We start from the raw sequence: 20,038 nt of genomic DNA on the forward strand, positions 1-20,038 counted from the left end.
CACCTCTTCTACTACCTCTACGGCCCCATCTCCAGCCTCCACACCTACCTTGACTGCTTTGTCCCTCCTCGTATACATCATAGTATCTAGATCCCCATCTCCTAGCATCTTCACGGCATGAATATTGACATGAAGATCTATTTCTGTTGATCTGGGGCCTTCCATATGAACAAACCTCCCTCGGACTTCTTACGATTGTTGAATCAGTATTTGAGTCCAAATTAGGAACGTTAGGGACAGCCATGTCATCTTTCCAGGCCATGTATGTTTTGAAACAAGCTTTCAAAACATTCTTCAGGTCCTGCGTCTAATGGGACAGTCCAATACGAGGTCGCAGTTTCTATCAAGCCATTTCTTGATCCCATTGTACACTCGATACTCGTCTGTCATTGTTGGGTACCCTCCTGGAAAGAATTTACTTAGATGTGGACGGACTATGTCTCTCCTCCAACAGCGAAGTATATATCTATCGTGAAACAGACGAATCTTTTTGAAAGTCATCGTCCTCATAATGTGGCAGCACGCAATCCCTTCACTTTCGAAGGTCTTGCAATTGCATTCAATATATTGATTGGCGGGACGGTACTCCACGGTGAAGACAAAATTATCACCGTGATAATCACTTTGTATGGAACAGTCTGTCACGTTATATACCTCAACTCCCTCCACCGCATTGAAATCGACATGTCTTTCAATTTCACAGTGTGGTAGCCTTACAACATGCACCCTAAAGAAATCATAAATAGCGCAGGTGTAGTGGCCATATATCTGCATATCCCAGTCGGATACGATGGTAGGTCGTACAAGATGTTTTCTTTTGCTGGTTTGGCTCTCCAATCCCTTCTCGTATTTAAACCTGAGAGCAACCTCATATTGCTCAACAAACTGCTTTAGAGAGCTTCGACCGCTAATGTAGCCATCAAAGAAGGCATGCATTGACTCACACCTTTGCGTGGGATATCATACCAGCCCAAAAAAATGCTTGAGAAATACGGAAACCCATTTGGACCGCTCCGAATAGAGACTTTCGAACCAAATCCTTCGACCCAGGTCGTATTCTTCAATGAATTCCTGTCATTTATCCTCAAACTCACTAATTGTAATGTTGTCAAAGATTATCTCTTTGAAGCAAGCCTTGGCAGGCTTATAATTTGTCACCCCCTTAAGCTTTACAGGTAGCTTGGTAAAGATGTGCCAAATGCAATACCTGTGGACGGTATTTGGCAGTACCTCGCGAATGGCTGCCTTAATACTCTCACATTGGTCTGTGAGAATAGTCGTTGGAGGGATTTCACCCATGGCCGTAAGCCAATTTCTGAATACAAAAGTATATATTTTGATGTCCTCGCTCGTGAGCAAAGCACATCCCAGAAGTATGGACTGGTTGAGGTGACCAACACCGATGAAGGAAGCAAATGGCATGCGCCACTGATTCATGAGGTAGGTTGTATCGAAGCATATGACATCGCTGAAGTCGCGGTAGGCAGCCCTGCAGTGTGTGTGCACCTACACAGCATTCCGAAATCTGCCAGTATTGTCGGCATCTATTGATTAGAAAAAAAATTATCCTTGGACTGCATATCCACAAAAAATATGTGCAACGCGGCAGCATCGCTGGAAAGTGTTCGGAACCTCCGTTGCTAAAGAATGTAGTTACGACAGTCCTTGGGAGTGCACCTCATTTTTTTGGGGCCTCCAGCTTCGACCTCCAAGAGCCTTATGCTTTTTGAAGGCCTTAGACCTGCAATGTTATGCGCTACGAGACTCTTCTTCACAGTCCTGCTCAATTCGCAGGGCAAAAAACGCGACAACGCAGGTTCCAACTCATGATTATGCTCTAGAATAACCTTTGTCACTACTCACGAACCATCATTCATCACTTGACAGTTCACCCTAGCTTTGCAATCAACCCTCTTACTTTGATTCCTAGTCGTTGTTTTTCGGCACTTATCACACCCAAATGTCACATACTTTAATTCACCAGCCAGTTTTTTTGCACTTTTCTTAATAACTCCAAAACCAGTCAAACAACTGTGTTCTTTATAAAATGTGAAGGCGGTTTATACACAACGAAAATACATATCTTCAACAGGGTCTGCCGTATATTGCAGTTCGGTGTAGCTATCATCATGCATTGGGCCTTCCTCTTCTTCAACATCATCCTCTCCATAGTCATCTTCTTCGTCGTCGGAAACACTTAAATCTTCATCTTGAACCGATTGATGAGACCTATTCGTCTCCTCATCAGCCAGGTTTTGAAGGTCTTCGTCGTCGATGTCCAAATATCGATCTGGACCCTCAGCATATCCACCATATGAATCTTCATTACCATGCAAACTATCACCGTCCTCCAAGCCAAAAACGTCATGTAATATTGCTCTTAATTGGTTATTACATTCATTATCATCCATTATGCCCTAATTAAATGGAAGAGGATAGAAAAATTAATGCCCAACTGCAATGAAATGGTTAGGGAAATTTAATTGAGTAAAGTAGAATGATTAGTGAACACAAAATGTAAAAGAGGAAAGTTAAAAGAGTAGAGGAGAAGTTGGTCTAGTAAAAAAAATAAAAAAGTGGTTTTGCAATTTTGGAGGGAAGGATAGGCAGTTTTGAAGTCAAAGGGCAAATCCGTCAATTCACAATTTTCGAGTAAATCGAGTCGACGGCCCTCGAGTTGTTTAGCACTGCCCTAAAACATATTGGCCCCAACTTGTTCTTGGCACATTTTCCCTCTGCACCCAGTGCAGTACTCTGCCCCATAAACGAGCTGAGAAAGCACAGCTAATAAACAGGTGATCCTTTGACTCGTTTTTTAGTTGACACAGTGAGCGTTTAGGATCCAGCTTGACGTATCATTAGTGTACAAGTAATATGCTGACGGTACACTAGTTATACATTGGTTAAATTATCAAAACTCATATCTATTCTGTATGATCCTGTATAATTAATATATAAACTGCGTATAAATATTATACAATGAGAATAAATTAGATCTCTCTACTTCTTTGGAGGTAGCGGTATGGACTGCGTACATTCTATTCTCCCCAGACTCTACTTTGTGGGAATACATTGAATTTGTTGTTGTTGTTGAGAATAAATTAGATACACATCATTTATGCGTATTCAGTAGTAATACATTTGACTACTGATTTAGAACTTCATCAATTGGAGATCCCCCCTTTTATCGACTAGTTGCACCTCTATCCACTTAACATAGGCACCATGTTTCCTTCGTATTCAGCTTTGCTTTCACCTTTATACTGGCGCTTCATCACATCTCATGTGACGTATTTTCATAGTTTAAATCAAACTGCGTCACACAAAATTGTTCAAATATCATTTGTATTCTCTGATGAGTGGACAGTCTTACAGTAGTTGTTGAAGTATGATTTTAATTGAATTTCTGGCTTAGATCTGTAACGTTTCATAAATCTGAGTTTTGGAACTTGGATGAAAGTTGTGTCAATATTTCTCGCGTGCAAGTTTATCTGCACGTGGCTCGTTGGTGGTTACTTCTTCGGATTTGTGTGGAAAGCAAATGGTATTTGGAGGAATAGACAAGACTGTGATTTTTGTCTTGATAAAGTGTAGAACAAAGGTCTTACTCACGGGCTTCTGAGAGGATATCATGCTTTTGTCTTGATAAAGTGTAGAGAAGAGGTCTTATTCGCGGGCTTCTGAGAGGACGTCACGTTCAAGCAAACAACCAAGACGCCAAGACTCTTGACAAATTTGGTCTAGTTACAAGTTTACCGACTGTCATACCTGCAGGCTGTAGTTGGAGATATCATAGTGACTTGACTTAGCAACATATTTCCCATGTCTCAACTTACCAAGCATCCAGGCCGAAGAAGCAGGGTCACTAGACTATTATCAAATTAACTCTAGTTTTTCTCAGTATACAAAGATTTCATCAGAGCATCTCCTACTTTCAATAGGTCATGAACTAGATTAGAGTTGCTCTCGACGAATCCATAAGTGACGCCATTTTTCATCGGGACCGTATAACGACCAAAGATCTTGACCAACCGATCCAAACAACTCAAAGATTAATAAATGTATCGTTAATCTCTTCATACTCGAGGTACCATTTGTACAAACAAAAATCCCCTTCAGTCACGTGGTTTCTTCTTCATACAAATAGACAATAGTAGTTATAATGCAACATTGAAGTACATTTTGTGCTAAGATCCCATTATCCTGAACCGATCTTACCAGGGCATTTGCTCATTGCCAGAGAGACGTAGCAATAAACGTACATACACCAACAAAGTAAACAACCCAGCTCATGTTATCTATAAATAACCTTATGACACAAAACATATTCATCATCATCGGCTATTTACCCACAGAATTAATATTCTCAAAACAGATTAAAGTCATCACTGGGTATCACCAGTCATTCCCGCCAAAGCCTAATAGTCGTTTGTTAAGCATATTGATTACTTTTCACAACCACCTAATACTACACATTCAATTAACATCAGAAATACAACCTGCAGTTTTGCGAAGCAAGACAGCAGGATAAAAGTCAGAATTAGGAATTAACACACACATAAAGCTACCATTAAAGGTTAGTGATTACTGATTACAAGCCATATTAAAAAAGAAATTTAGATTGGGTCATCATATCAGTTGTCACCAGTTTAGATGCATGTTATGTCTATCGGTAGTAAGCTTGCGGGTAAGCTGGGGCCATTCCATTGCAGTAGCCTCCGTATGGAGAATAGTTCACTGGGGTGCCTGGATATGGAGCAGCTTCTGGGGAGTAAGGATAAGGCGGGCTCCTGCTGCTACCGTAGATGGCTGGTGGTGAGGCATATGCTGGAAAAGCTGCAGGGTATTGGGTGTGTTGTGGAGACCTAACAAATGCTGGAGCTACAGGGAAAGATGAAACATAGGCATTTGTTGAACGGCCTGCCTTAGCAGGAGGCATAGGACCACCATTACTGACTCTCGTTCTTTTGTTTGCTGGTACAGCTGCTGGTGACCTCTTTTTCTCATTCTTGGGCTTCTCCAACTGCTCAAGCTGCTTCTTAAGGCTGTCTGGTGGAAATTCAGCTTCAAGCTTGTATTCTTCAATGCATTTGAGAACTGAACGAATTGCTGATTGCTCTTTCTTAGCAGCAAAATGCTGTTAAACATGGCAAAAAACCAATAAGTAAATTCGAATGACAAAAAAGTGTCTTTATCATCCATAATAAACCCCATGTTTCTTTTGACGTAATAGACCTAATGGACTTTAATACATAGTGGGTATGTTGTTGCTGTGGTACTTTAAGGCAATACATCACAACATTAGAGCTTCATAAGAAAATTTGAGCTTTAAGCTCAATGGCATCAAACGTATGCATAACCTGACTGACATGGTGCAAGAGAAGCTCAGATCTTTTACATCATTACGTCAATCAATTAGGCAACACTTCACAGACTATGTATCAACAAGCATACAGGGATGTATGCAGATTTAGCAAAGTTGAACGCCTAAACATTTTTATCCAAAGGAAGGTAGAGAAATAATGACTTCAACATAAAATGGGGCATTGTTGGCAGGAAGAGGATAGCAGAAAGAGACAAGTCAAACATAGCCAGTTGCCACTATTTTAGATAGAGACAATTGAGACAACCTGGAAAATAAATTTAGACAAGACACAGGAAGAAATTAAATTTAAACAAGATAAGGAAAGCTGGATGTGATATATAACAGGAGAAAAAGAATTGGATGATACCACAGCTCGACCAGAATTATTTGGATCTTCCATGATTGCAGCAGCAGCTTTTTTCGCATCCTTTAAGAAAGCTTTCAGAAGGGGAACAGGAGGGAATTTATCTGCCAGTCCAACTTCATAAGTGAAATGTACGGCATCAACTTGCTGTCCCCGGCTGATCAACTCTTCAATCATTTCTGCAGACAAAGTAACACTAAGATTACATACCAAGAATCATTTCTTGGAGTACCATAGACAAAAACAAAACTGAAAACATATACAAGGGACAATGAGAGTTCATCCTTAAATGTATTGCGTCACCACATACCTACAACCAAACAAATCCCATTAAGATAAGCATATATATATGAAATCATCTATATCGTAAAAATGAGGGATGCTCTGGAGATCCCAAAAGCAGGTTTCATGCACATAAGCACAAATTACTCGCCCAGAGAAGTTAAGACTTAGATCCTGCTGTCAACATGTTCTCTTCTCATCGTATTCCTTTCAACAATCTACTACAATATGGAGGACTACAGAATGATATTTCATCCACTTTACTTCACATTTGAACTACAAAAAGAACTTTTAAGGCATGAGACAAGTCTAGCCTTATTTCATTTTCATCAACTGCCTCTTTTCAAAACACATAATTTGTTTCTAAAATTCCAGAATAAGAAACCAAACCAAGTTCACATAACTAAAAGCACTTCTAATATGGTGGAGTCAAATAAAGAATTTAACTCAAGCAGCCACCGGTAAAGTTCTAGGACAAGACAACTGAACCCCTTATCAGAAAAGCAATCACTGCTATAACCAATCTAAATCAACTGGTCCAAAAACACAAATGGTTTCTTAAAATTTGGCTTGTAATCGGACAAACCTACTGACTGTCGAAAGAAAAGACATTATGTTTCCACAGAAGAAGCAAGGGGAATGCATGTTTATACAATGCAATGTAGATCAGAGGAGAAGAAGTTGGATCTTGGGGCACATGTTTTAGATGTTTATTTTGAAAATACAGAATTGGAACTCAACCACAAACAGAAGCAATTGAAGTTACCAGACAAGTATTCCACGACAAGGAGAAAGCCAACCAAGAAGGAACAACTAAATACCAAATGGAACTTTCATCGGTAGTGAAGATAAGATCTATCTCGTAGAGTAAGAACACTCTCAGATTACAACAATTAGCAGAACATATTAGCTTAAATAAAAATACTGTTCCCTGACTAGCTAGGAGGCACCTCAGAAGCTGCTCCTTGCTTCAAACAAATACAGAAGTTCCCTTATAAAGTAAGATTTCCCACCACCAACAGTAGATATCAGTATGAAGCAGTCTAATATAGCTTTGAGAGAACATCCCAGAAGGAATCCCAGCTCGGAAATGGAAAAAAGGAGGACAAACTGACAAATATTGCACTACATGGCCACTCAATCAGAGCAACTAAGCTAAATTTTCCAAACTTACAAGACCTTGTTTACACACAAGCACACTTAATTCCCTCAAAATCACATAGTTACCCCTAAATCCCAAGCTAGTTCACGATCCACTTCACTTAGTTTAGCCCCATTTCATCAAAACATAAGACCATGGAAGACAAATACACATATTTTTCAAGCCAAAGCAACAACATAAACAACATGGTACAAACAAAACACAAGAATTTACCAGGCATTTTATCACCAAGTCCAAGAGAGATAGCAAGTTTAGGCATCTGTTTCCTCCAAGCAGATCCAACAACAAGCTTCCTATACAAATCAAAATCCTCATCCTTAACAACTCCAAAAGTCACCAAATGCTGCAAGAAAGTATGCACATCTGGTGTCTTGACATTCTCAATCCCTCCTCTTTCATCCAAACTCTTCTTCCATATCTCTGCAATCTCATTCGCCTTATCCTTCACACTTGGTGTCACCAATTTCCTCTCATTTCCCAACACAGGATCCATCATCACAGGAATCAACGATTCCAACATCAAAACACAAGCCCAACCCAAATCATTGTTCCTCTCATTCCCTCCTACCCTTTTATCCTCTGGGAACACCTCGGATATCGCTTCCAACACAAACCTTGGCGGATCTACACAATCACCTAACGCTTTCGGAATTTCAACACGCAGTTCATCCAAGTCTTTCTTCTTCATTATCAGAAAGTTCCAGAAACTTCTCGAATCCATCTTAACACAAAAACACTTCAACTTCAACATCAATCCAGTAGAGTTATCAACCTCAGCAACATCGGGTTCATCATCGTGATCATCTAGAGCTAAAATAGCAGCTCGTTTCTTCTCGACCACTTTGTCTAAAGCAATCGAAAGCGAAACATTCATGGAATTCTCACGATGTTCCAGAACTTTCAGTGAAGCTTTAGTCTCTTCATCCAACCTTGTTATCTTCGCTTTCAATGCTTCGGCTTTTTTAAGGATGTCTTGTTCAAGTGAAGTGAAGTGGTCGGAAAGTTCCTTCCAAAGAAGTGTGCAACTTGTCATTAGTGAAGTTTGACGTTGGAACTCGTCGAAACTCGGCGGCGGCGCCACCGTGTCGAGTTCGCCGGGATCGGCGAGGGAACCCATAGGGGCAAAATTGGAAATTGGGGAAGTGGAAACCCTAATTTAGGGGGATTTGAGAGGGGGGATTTGGGGAAGGGGACAAAGTTTTGTTTGGGGTTTGGTGGTGATGATAAAGTTAAGGTTAAGGTTGAACAGTGTATGAGGTGATGACGTGGACGAGATGTTCGTTGGCACGTGTGTGTTTGTGTCTGTGCAGTTTGGGTTTTAGGAAGTTTCTATTTTTCAACTAGGGAGAAAAATTAAGGCCAGTTTGGCCACGGAAATTTTTTCTTTTTTTTCGGAAAAATTCTTTGAGAGTTGGAAATTATGGTGTTTGGCCATAAAAATTTAAAAAATAATTTCAAAATTTTTTTCTGAAAATGAAAAATAGGTTTTTATTATTTTCACAATTTTCCAACTTCAATTTCAACTTTTATTGTTATTATATATAACCCCAATCTTTTAAATTTTTATATAAAACTCTCCTTATAACATTACTTTTTCAATATTACATATATAGCAGTTTTAAAGAATAAAATAATTATAATTTCAAACTTAATGTTATCTTAATTAATATATATATCTCTTTTTCTCTCTCATCATTATTTTTATCTCTTATTTAATTTTCTCCCTTATTTAAGATATTATTTTACTGCTAATTTATATTTATATCCATAAATATATAAAGTATTATATTTATAATAGAAATATACAAAGTATGTTATATATAAATTTTATACCATGTATATATCATATATACATATATAAATATACAAAGTATTAAGAAACATACTAAGCTTATTTATAATATAAATATACAAAGTATGTTATATATGAAGTTTATACCATGTATATATCATATACACACATATATAAAAATACAAAGTATAAAGAAACATACTAAGCATATTTATATATTTATGGTATATGATATAATATACCATAAATATGCAAAGCATGTTTTACATAGAAATAATTTATTCACACACAGTAAAATCTTTCATGTATAAGAAAATTAAAGAAATAAATTAGCGGCACCCTAAAATTTAATAACAACTCACCATTTCCTATTTTTTTATGAACGGAAAATGAAGGAAATAAATTCCTAAAAAAATAAATTTGTTTGAAAGATAATATTTGTTACCTAAAAAACAGAAAGCAGTAATCTGTTAATATAATATCCATATTTAAAATTTTCAAATATGAGAAAACGGCTATTAATGTAAATATTATATATGTCATAATTGAAATTCACTAAATATGACCATGTATATGTAATTATTTTATAATAGTGGCTAATTTTGTTCTTTTTTCATTAGTAGGTAAATTTTAGTTGGGTGATTTTGATAGTTTGTAAAAGTTAGGGCAGAAAATCATATTTAAAAAGTTTTTTCAAAAGTCACAAAAAAAATTTTAAAAAAGACATGGCCAAACACAACTCCAACTCCAATTTCAACTCCAACTTCAACTCCAACTTCGGAAAATTTTAGTTTTCATGGCCAAACGGCTACTAAAAATACTTACCTATAGGTTATAATTGATCTTTAAATTACCCCCACTATTTCATATTAGTTGACGTTTTTTCTAAAAATATTTATTTTAATTTAATTACTCAAATTCTAAAATTAAAAATATTTTATATATATATTTTTCATTTTATCCTTGATAGAATACATACATAGTCTTCAAAATTATTGAATAATATATAAATGGTCTCAATTCTCAAAATCGAAATTAAATGATTACTACTATTTTTCAATTATAAATACACAATGTGCGATGCATGAAATGGAGTAACATGTATCCAAGTTTAATGTTTAATTATTGAGAGAAGTAATAATTACCCCCTTGAACTTGTCGACTTTTATTCATAGTACACCTGAACTTTTAACCATCTTAAATACCCCCCTCCCCCAAACTTGTTTTTCACAACTTCGACTGACCCTTCTTTGGCCAAAGGCCACAATATTAATACACACACTTTCACCATGGCAATTTAATTGTGTGTCTTTCCACGTGGATTAATAATGTCCACATGAGACCATCCGTTGAATAAAAAAAAAAAAGAGAAATTGAAACGTTTCACATCCCCCCCCCCCCTCTATTCTCTCTCTAAACTCCTCCATCTCTCACTAACCAAATCATCCGGTTCTTTTAATCTCCCTTGTAATAGTTAATGAATGATTTCGTATTGAGTTATTGTTGAAGATTTCGTTGATGTTGGTGAATTTGTAGTGACTTCTCTCAAAGGTGGTGGTGAAGATTTCATTGAAGTTGTTGGTGAAGTTGTAGTGACCTAGTCTGTGTTTTGCTATTTCGTTGAAGATTTTGAGTTTTTCACTAGTCAAAAGTAAAGTAATATTGAGATTTCGTTTTGACAGGTAAGTTTTACCTTAAAAACTTGATTTTTTCGTTTTCTTTGATTGTGTTGAAACTGAAGTTGTTTTCTTTCTATTACTGTTCTGATTTTGAATAGAAATCATATTATTGATTGTTAGCCGGTGTGTTATTGATTAAATTGTCATGAAATTATGATAAATTTTGCATGCATGATATTAGGTTTTTCGTAATTAGTTCAAAAATTAAGATTTTTTTGTAAAATTAATTTTTTATTGTAATTTGTGTGTTTTTTTGTTACTGTTGGGTTGTATTGTTCAATTTTATTTTATTTTGGTAATTTTACTTGTGTATTTTTTGGTGTTTTCTTGAAATTAGACATGTACATTGTCTTATATTGTTAAATTATTGTGAAATTATGAGAAATTTTGCATGCATGATATTAAAACTTTTCGTAATTAGTTCAAAAATTAAGACTTTTTTGTAAAATTAATTTTTTATTGTAATTTGTGTGCTGTTTTGTTACTGTTGGATTGTATTGTTCGATTTTGAATTTTTTTTGTAAATTTACTTATTGTGGTTATAGGTTGACATATGGCTACTAAGTTGTTGAACTTAAGATTTAAAATTGATAGTGTTTTGGTGAGTGAGGTTGGACCAATCTACATTGGTGGTAGAACTGAATATGTATATAATGTGGATGAAGATTATTTGTCAATTCCTGAAGTTGTTGACTATGCAAAGTCATTTGGTGTTACAAAGTTGGGGAGGACTTATGTTGGGTCATCTTTGGGGGTTGATTTGGTAGAAATGAAAAAAGATGGGGACATTTATGACATTGCATTATTTTTTAAAGGTAGGGACACAATAGATACATATGTGTGTGAGGACTCAATTGTAGAGTATATGGGTCAATCTGAAGGACAATTAAGTCAAATTACAAGTGTTGGTGAGTCTTTTAATGCACCTCTAGCAGATAGAAAAGAAGATGAGGTATGTTTTGTTCCACGTGGAAATACCAATGAAAAAAATCTAGATCTAGGGTTGGCTTCTTCTTCTTCTGCTGCTGCTGCTGTTCAAAATAATTGTAACAGATCTAAAAATGCAGCAAAAGTTGGGGTTGAGGTTGATTATAGTTCAATAGATTGGACTGACGCTGAAGAAGAACTTGAAATATCTGTCCAAAAATTAGTTGAACCTGCTGTTAAAGGAGTAGGGAAACCTCTTGTTCAAAAAGAAAAGGTTAGAAATAGTGATGGTGATGATGATGATTCTGACCAATCGATTGACTATGAAAGTGATGTGCATGATGAGTTGAGGATAGAGAAAGCAAATGTGAGAAAGTTTAAGAGAGAAAATAGGAGAAACAAGAAGAAAGAGAAAGCAAAAGGCTCTTTGGGTGAAGTTGGACTGGATGTTGGGTTTGATGATATTGAAAAAGATAAGAAAAATTACAAGGGTAAATTAACAGAAGATAAGCCATATTATGATAGTTCTGATTGTAATAGTTTTTAAAGTGATGATGATTTGTTGCCTGTTTTTTATGATGAATTTGAGGGAGGAAAGTTAAGTGGAAGAAAAAAAAGCACTTCAGTAGTATATGATCCAACTTGTGAAGTGATTGTATGGCAGCTAGGTTTAGTATTTGAGAATGCAAATAAGTTGAGGGAAACAGTTACTAAATATGCTATTAAGAAGGGGGTTGAGTTAGGCAAATATGTGAATGAGAGTTATAGAGTAAGAGTTAGATGTAAAGGTGGTTGTCCATGGTTGTTGTATGCTAGCAAGGAAGGAAAGAGTAGAAATTTTTCTGTCAAGACCTACAATCCGAGGCACAAATGTACTAGGACAAACACTAATTTTTTTTGTAATTCAAAATTTCTGTCAAATTATCTTAAAGATAGGATTATATCCCAGCCAACAATCAAAGGGTGGGAGATTAAAGAATTGGTTAGGAAAGAATTGGGTGTTTATGTTGGCAAGGCAGTATGTTTAAAGACAAGAAAGTTGATTTTAAAAAAAATTATGGGGGATCATGTGGCTGAATTTAACAGAATTTTAGACTACAAGGATATGTTGCTCCAAAAAAATCCTGGTAGTACTTGTGTTGTGAAGCTGATTGATTCAGATAGTGGGATGAAAAAATTTCACTCTTTCTACATTTGTTTTGATGCTATGAAAAAAGAATTTCAAGAGGGATGTAGAAAATGTATTGGACTGGATGGTTGTTTTTTGAAAGGAGTTTGTAAAGGTCAATTATTTGTAGCTATTGCTAAGGATGGAAGCAATCAAATTCCAATAGCATAGGCAGTGATTGGCAAAGAAAGTAAGGCTACATGGAGATGATTCTTTATGATATTACAAGATGATCTCAACTTAGGAGATGGTTCCCAGCTCACTATTATCAGTGATATGCAAAAGGTAACTATATTTATTAGTAATTTTTTTTTATTAAGTTAGACCAAAATTAGCTAACTTCATTTGTTTGTTTTGAAACTGTAGGGAGAAGTTGCTGCTACAGAATAAATACTTCCTGAATGTGAGCACAGAATGTATGCTAGACACATCTTAGCCAATTGGTCAAAGAAATGGAGAGGTATAGAGAGAAGGAAGAAATTTTGGGCTTGTGCTAGATCAACTTTTGAGGCACAATTTAAGTATAACCTTAAAGCTCTTTCTAAGTTGGGTAGAGGCATTGTTGAAGATCTGATAGGTTACAACAAAGAGAGATGGTGCAAGGCTTACTTCAACATCTTTTTCAAGTGTGATAGTGTGGATAATAACATGTCCGAGAGTTTCAATGCTTGAGTTTTGATTCTTAGGAGCAAGGCAATTATTTCAATGTTGGAAGAAATTAGGATAAAAGTTATGACAAGGGTGAGTAGGGCAAGAAAATTTGCAGATTCTTGGACAGATGACATATCTCCAATGACAATGATGATGTTCAATGCAAATGTAGAAAAATCAATGCAGTGCAACATTGACTGGAATGGTGATTAAGGATTTGAAGTGACTGGAGGGGCATACAAACATACTGTGAATTTGAGGCAAAATAAATGTAATTGCAGATCATGAAAATTAAAAGAAATTCCCTATGCACATGGTATAGCGGCAATGAACTACTTAAATTTGAATGCATCACAAGTAATTTCTCGCTGGTACAGAAAGGAGGCATATTTGAAGGCCTATTCTTACTTTATTCAGCTAGTCCCAACTATGAAAATGTGGTCAAATAGCAGAAATTCTATGGTTAAGCCACCTGAAATGACACAAATGCCTGGTAGGCCACCAAAGAATAGAAAGAAACAGATTGGTGAAGTGAAAAAATCTGAAAAGCTGCCAAATTTTGGGATGACAATGAGATGTTCAATCTGCAAACAACCAAATCATAACAAGAGAGGATGTCCACATAATCCCAATCGTAAATCTAAATCATTCACAAAAGAGGTGATAATCTCATTTGCTTGCTTAAAATTTTAACATACATTACTTATTAACTAGTTTCTTTTGTTTTTCTAGTATGTTGCCTCCCAACAATCTTCTATTGGAAAGAGGAAAAAAAACAGCACAATCAACATGGACAAAACTGATGGAAAGTATGGTAACAAGAGACCAAGAGTTGTGGGTCAAGGTGTCTTTGTTTCTAAATCTAGATACACTTATGTTAATGTAAGTGTCTTATAAAATTGATTCTTCTAATTATTTTTGCAAAAGTTCGTCAAAATATTAACAAGGATTGGCTACATTTTTCAGCAAGGACTGACTAGTAGCAGAAGGGTTAATACATGCATAATGAGTTCGGCACATGTGACTGGTGATATTGGTTATCAACCAATAAAAGGACTGAAGTGAAAAAATTTACGTGCTACTACTCAAAGGCAACTTTAAGTTCAAACAAGAGCAAAAGCTGTTGGAATTAAGACAAGGGCGCAACTATTAGGAAAATCTCCAACAACAACAAAGAGTACCAAGGCAAAGATTTCATCAAAGAAAAATACAAAGGACAAGGAAAAACGTTCTGTTGGTGGTGGTTGTTAGTTGTTGACATCTCTTAATTGTTCTACTGTTGGTATCGTAACAGAATGATTGAACTAGTCTTTATTTATGTGTTTTAACAGTCTTATATTTTGAAGTACCCGACTTGATTTTGGTTGAAACAATTGAGCACTATGATGCCGTTAATTTCATGAATTCGAAACAATTAAGCACTAATGAATTCATATATTATGTACAAAGTTTTATTGTTACATTAAGCATTTATTGTGTTTTTGCCAACTTATGATTCGTAATGCACTTATTATGTACAAAGTTATATTGTTACATTATGCAGCTATTGTGCTGTTGCCAACTTATCATTTTCTTACGGAGAAGCCAACAATAACCAAGAAATGAGAATATATTGCTTTAATCAGCAAACAAATACAACATATCCGTCAAAATACACAATCTTATCAAATTAAAGTACCATTACATACGCTAATCAATCAATGACTCAAAATGTAAATTAGCATCATCACATTACATATCAAACTAATGAACAAAATTAGTTTTAACATCTTTTTGCGTTTCAACTCTTTTTGTTGTTTGTTGGTCTTCTTCAACAAATCCAAAATGACAATATTGACTTGACGTGGAAATTCTGCATCATACCAATCCAAAAAATTGCAACTAATTCGAAATCGGGACTGCAATTCATAGAATAGAAAAAAAGTTATCAATTTAACTTGTTACAAAACATAAACAAAAAAAAGATACTATAAAAAAAGAATTACATACACCATAATGCAGACAATCGAGGAATCTATGTCCAGGATTGTCATCCGACCATGAAATTCTCACAATTGGAGGAGACCCACATGCACATACAAGTCTCCTATTATACTTCATGGAGTTAGAAATTTTCTTAAGTAGAAATAATAAAATGAAATTGAGAGAAGTAGATTGGAAGTGATGGAAGAAGATGATAGAGAAGATGGATAATAAATAGGAGAAGAATAATTAAATTTTATTGAATAAATTAAAGAGAAAATGGATTTTTTTATTTTGTTACCGTTGGAACGGATGACTTGAACAACAAAAAAACTCCATCACGCGCGTGATGGAGTTTGTGGTCAAATAATTATCCACGTCGGACAAGAAGGGTCAGTCGAAGTTGTGAAAAAACAAGTTTGGGGTGTATTTAAGACGGTTAAAAGTTCAGGTGTACGATGAATAAAAATCGACAAGTTCAGAGGGTAATTATTTCTTCTCTCTTAATTATTTATTGATTATTGCACTTTAAACGATATATACAAAGGTAAATATGTAAAATGCATCTCTATTATTAATTTCTTAACGGATGTGTCAAGTCCATAGGGGTCAACTAATACGAAACGGAGGGTAACATCAAGAGCTCGTTAATTGATCTGGAAATAAATTATCTCAAGATTAGTTACCTTTGACTTAGTTATTTTAATTTTATTATTTCATCCACTATGTGAGATAAAAATAATACTATAAATTATTAATTTCAAAATAAATTATTCGATAATTTTATTCCAATCAAATATTAAATAAAATTAATCTAAAGTTAATATCGGATTAATTATCTCTTCCTTTCTATACCAGCAAGCCATGAAAGTTCAATGTTTTTTTATAATAGAAAATTTTCCATGGTTACTGGTCAAATAATGATAGCTGTTGTTGGTAGAGAATGTTATTTTTTTCTCCTTCCGTTCCACTTCGTTTATTGACATTGTTTTGGACGGTTTTTTAAGTTACAGATTTATTAGAAATAATTTCTTTATTTTTGAGGTACTGTATATATTTTATTCTTCATGGATTTTACTTATTCAACTATAATGAAACGTTGTTGTTATTGGGTTATTTCGAAAGGATAGAGTATACGATATTATCCCTATCTCATGAAGGTGGAGAGGTTTCAAAATATGTCCGCAGATAAATGTTTTTAGAGTATGTGAGGTTCATAATTTGTTATAATAATATTAAAATAATCCGATGATAGTTTCTTTTTTTTACTACTCTTAATGATGTACTCACAGATTTTTTCTGTCAAAATTACTTTCACATGTGCCAGGGGAATATAGGGTGGAGTGCTGCTTAAGTTAAGGATTATAATTCATGTGGTTTCGGAAATAACAATATCTTGGTCTCCTACCATTTTGTTTTGTTTTGTTATTTTATTTGGTTGATTGTCAGTTTCATTAGATTTAAGAATATATTGATCGTATGTATTAGGTTTTTTGTTTCTCTCAATCAAACCGTTTTGACAAATGTCAGTCTATTTTTTGTCAACCATAAGTCAAATTGTCAAGAATCAACATTACGAAATCTAATTTCAACGATTATTTATCTTCTAATAATATAACTAAATTTTCTTTACACCTTGTTAATTAGTTATTAGGAAAAAAAAAAAAGATAACTTCAATTAGAAACAAAATCAAATTTCAATAGCTGACTGAATACTCGTCATCATTTTTTTTGGTTTCCCAAAGGTAACCCCACAGCCGGCAGCCATGAAACTAATCCTCCGTTCCTCGATCAACGCATTTTGCGGTAGGAAACTGGCAACAGAGTTTGCTCCATTTGCCAGAGGCGGAGATCGAACCCCCGACCTCTTGCTTAAGGGATGTAGCGCTAAACCACTATGTCAACTTTAGTGGTTGAATCCTCGTCATCATTGAGTACAAGAAAATACTTCTTTTATAAATCAATTCTTATCGTTCAAAGAAATAATTTATATAATTTTATAAAAAACTATTGATCCGTTATAAGTTATGTTGCTCGAGTTTTTTAAAAATATCGGAAGTATGTCGAATTCAAAAGCAGGGCATTTTTTTATTTTTTTTAAGAATTCCAACATAAATATTGCAATAATTTTCAAAATTTGAGCAATATATATAAGTTATAAGTCATTTGAAAAGAAATGCAATAAAAATTTAATTAAATTCCTTACGATTAATGCTGTTAAATATTTTTCTCAGTAGGATATCAATACTTTAAACAAGATGATGTTCAAGGAAGTACTTACTAGTAATCTTTTTAATTTAACCACAATTACTAAATTTTTTTTTTTCGTATTAACATTTACTCAATATACTTGTGCTCTAAACTGTACTAAAAAATCAATAAGTTGATGTTGCTTCCTTTTTTATTTTATCCGATGTACATTATTTTTTTGGGTCAAATTAGTTTAAATTCATATCGGATATTGTTATTTTTAAATGGTAAAACGTCACAAAAATTTTAGGTTTTGATCTCGAAACCTTTGAGTTAACGATCACCCAATTACCGCAATCTTTAGTTAAGAGTTAAACTAACGCCCTATTTAAGAGGTCATTAGAATGAGAAAGTTTTTTTAGATTTTAATAAACTTTAAATTTTGTCTTCTAGAAATGATATAGTATTTAAAAATCTATTTGTGGGCCATTTGATTGCTATTTAGTTACGTAGACATTAATAATATAAGGGGTCGTTTGGTACACTTCATGAAATAAGTAAGGATATTTCATAAGTTGAGATATTTTATAGAAGTATTTTATTCCTTCCTTTTTATGGGATAGAAATTTTACCTGTTTAACATAAATGGTGGGATAAAATAGTCTCGAGATTAAGTAATATTTCCTTCGTTCCATTTTATATATCGATATTTTCTTTTTGATCCATTCAAAAAAGAATGTCATCTTTTCTTATTTGACAACTATTTAATGACACCATCTCCATTTTTATTCTTACTCGGTCTCATTTAATAAGAAAAAATAACTAAAATATAAACATTAAAGCGACTTTAAGAGGGACAATTTTGTAAACTTTATAAAACCATCATTTATTTCTTAAACTCCATGTCCTGTCAAATAACAGCACATAAAATTAGACTGAGAGAGTACCTTATATCAAACATGGGATAAAATTATTCCCAAAATTTATTCCGAAATTATTTTTCTTTTACTTTCTACTGAACGACTCCTTAGAGATTGTTTGGTGTGATGTATAAGGTATATATGCAGGATTATTTTATCCCATATTTGATTGGAGGTATAACTTAATCTCGAGATTATTTATCCAATCATTTATGCTATAGTGATTGGATAATTTATACCACGGTGATCTGAGACAACTAATTTAAAACTAGCTAATTTCAAAACTAATTATTTTGAGATAACTCTTTCCCATCCAAACGATCCCTAAGTATTAATTATACAAGATTCAATTATTTTTTATCAAATTATTTCATCTTTATTTTGCATAAAATAATATATTTAAGGACATACAACATAAATTTCAACAGTTCGAAGCTTAATTATAGAAAATTCAAATATTTTAAATAATTACTAAAAATCTCATTCTTGAATCTATCGAGATATACAATTAAATTTCGATATATTCAATGAAGATATAATTTTTTTCCTTTATAAAAACGTATAATTAGCTCTCGATATATTTTTTTCGATTCTAAATCTATCTAGTATTAAATTAGATCTCGATATAATCAATAAAGATATAATTTTTTTCTTTATAAAAATGCATAATTAGCTTTCAATATATCTTTTTCAATTCTAAATCAATCGAGATACGTAATACATGTAACGAAGATAATTTTTGTTTTTAAAATACATATAATACATTCAATGAAATGACTAGTGAGTAGGATAGAACAATCATATAAAACATAAACATAAATGCAAAAGTAGTGAACTAGTACTAGTAGTAGATATAGGATAAGAGAGCAATGATATTTGTATGGTTGAAGAAAATTTAATGAAGGGAAAGCAACTACCCTAGATAGATACTCCCTCCGTCTCACTTACTTGTCCCAAGTTCATTGGTACATTAATTAATATAAAAGGTAAAATATGAAAAAAAAGAAATTATTTTTCCTAAGTTTATAAAAAATAATAAGTAAATTAAAAAATTTAAAATAAATAAAATGGGACGAAGGAGTTCTACTGCGGGGGGTCATGTGAGGTAAGGAGAATGACACCTGTTTGGATAGTGGAAGAAAGATGAATTTTCCCAGAAACCAATGAAGGGAAGAAAAGATAAAGAAGAGAAAAAAAAAAAGCCTGAGAAAGTGGGTAGTGGGAATGTGGGGTCCAGTTAAATCTGAAACCCCCTCACATGCATCGGTGATAGATAGGAATTGGTCACATAAAGTAAAGTCACTTGCCTTGCCGCCCTTCTCAAACACTCTACTACTCTACTCTTATGCTAGGCTAGGTACCTTACACAGTTTCGACCTAAACTTAGAAATAACTAATCCTTTCGTACAGTAATATTTGTTCGTGTTATTCAAATTAGTTAAGTAATGGTAATTCCTTTTCAGTTTAAATTATTAATAAATACAACAATAATATATTCGATGTATTCCCATTTAATGAGGTCTGGGGAGGGTAGAGTGTATGCAAATCATATCACTACCTCAAGAGAAGTAGAGAG

General features: G+C 34.2%; 2 protein-coding genes and 1 long non-coding RNA gene across 3 annotated transcripts; all 3 read right to left on the bottom strand.

The window, feature by feature from the left end:
- Positions 1 to 294: 294 nt before the first annotated feature.
- LOC124896609 (protein FAR-RED IMPAIRED RESPONSE 1-like) lies at positions 295 to 936 on the bottom strand. The gene has a single exon (XM_047408200.1). It carries the CDS (start codon positions 934 to 936, stop codon positions 295 to 297), a length of 642 nt encoding a protein of 213 aa, XP_047264156.1.
- Positions 937 to 4,445: 3,509 nt separating this feature from the next.
- On the bottom strand, positions 4,446 to 8,476 carry LOC107864094 (FRIGIDA-like protein 4a). Its single transcript, XM_016710356.2, has 3 exons — positions 7,387 to 8,476; positions 5,733 to 5,908; positions 4,446 to 5,137 (listed from the first exon to the last, which is right to left on the bottom strand). The coding sequence occupies exons 1-3, from the start codon at positions 8,288 to 8,290 to the stop codon at positions 4,667 to 4,669; spliced, it is 1,551 nt and encodes a 516-aa protein (XP_016565842.2). The 5' UTR covers positions 8,291 to 8,476; the 3' UTR covers positions 4,446 to 4,666.
- Positions 8,477 to 14,981: 6,505 nt separating this feature from the next.
- Positions 14,982 to 15,529, bottom strand: LOC124897044. Its single transcript, XR_007053475.1, has 2 exons — positions 15,380 to 15,529; positions 14,982 to 15,288 (listed from the first exon to the last, which is right to left on the bottom strand). It is a non-coding gene; the product is annotated as an uncharacterized LOC124897044 (long non-coding RNA).
- Positions 15,530 to 20,038: the final 4,509 nt, after the last annotated feature.

This window comes from Capsicum annuum, chromosome 3 (assembly GCF_002878395.1).
Source record: "Capsicum annuum cultivar UCD-10X-F1 chromosome 3, UCD10Xv1.1, whole genome shotgun sequence".
In the NCBI taxonomy this organism is placed as follows: domain Eukaryota; kingdom Viridiplantae; phylum Streptophyta; class Magnoliopsida; order Solanales; family Solanaceae; genus Capsicum; species Capsicum annuum.

Bases quoted from the DNA above. Each gene is read 5' to 3' on its own strand.
- LOC124896609 (XM_047408200.1), bottom strand. From the start codon at position 936: ATGCATGCCTTCTTTGATGGCTACATTAGCGGTCGAAGCTCTCTAAAG.
- LOC107864094 (XM_016710356.2), bottom strand. From the start codon at position 8,290: ATGGGTTCCCTCGCCGATCCCGGCGAACTCGACACGGTGGCGCCGCCG. The intron at 5,909-7,386 runs GTAAATTCTTGT...CTTTGTCTGCAG, and splicing joins ACTTGGTGATAAAATGCCTG to AAATGATTGAAGAGTTGATC. The intron at 5,138-5,732 runs GTATCATCCAAT...CATGTTTAACAG, and splicing joins ATAATTCTGGTCGAGCTGTG to CATTTTGCTGCTAAGAAAGA.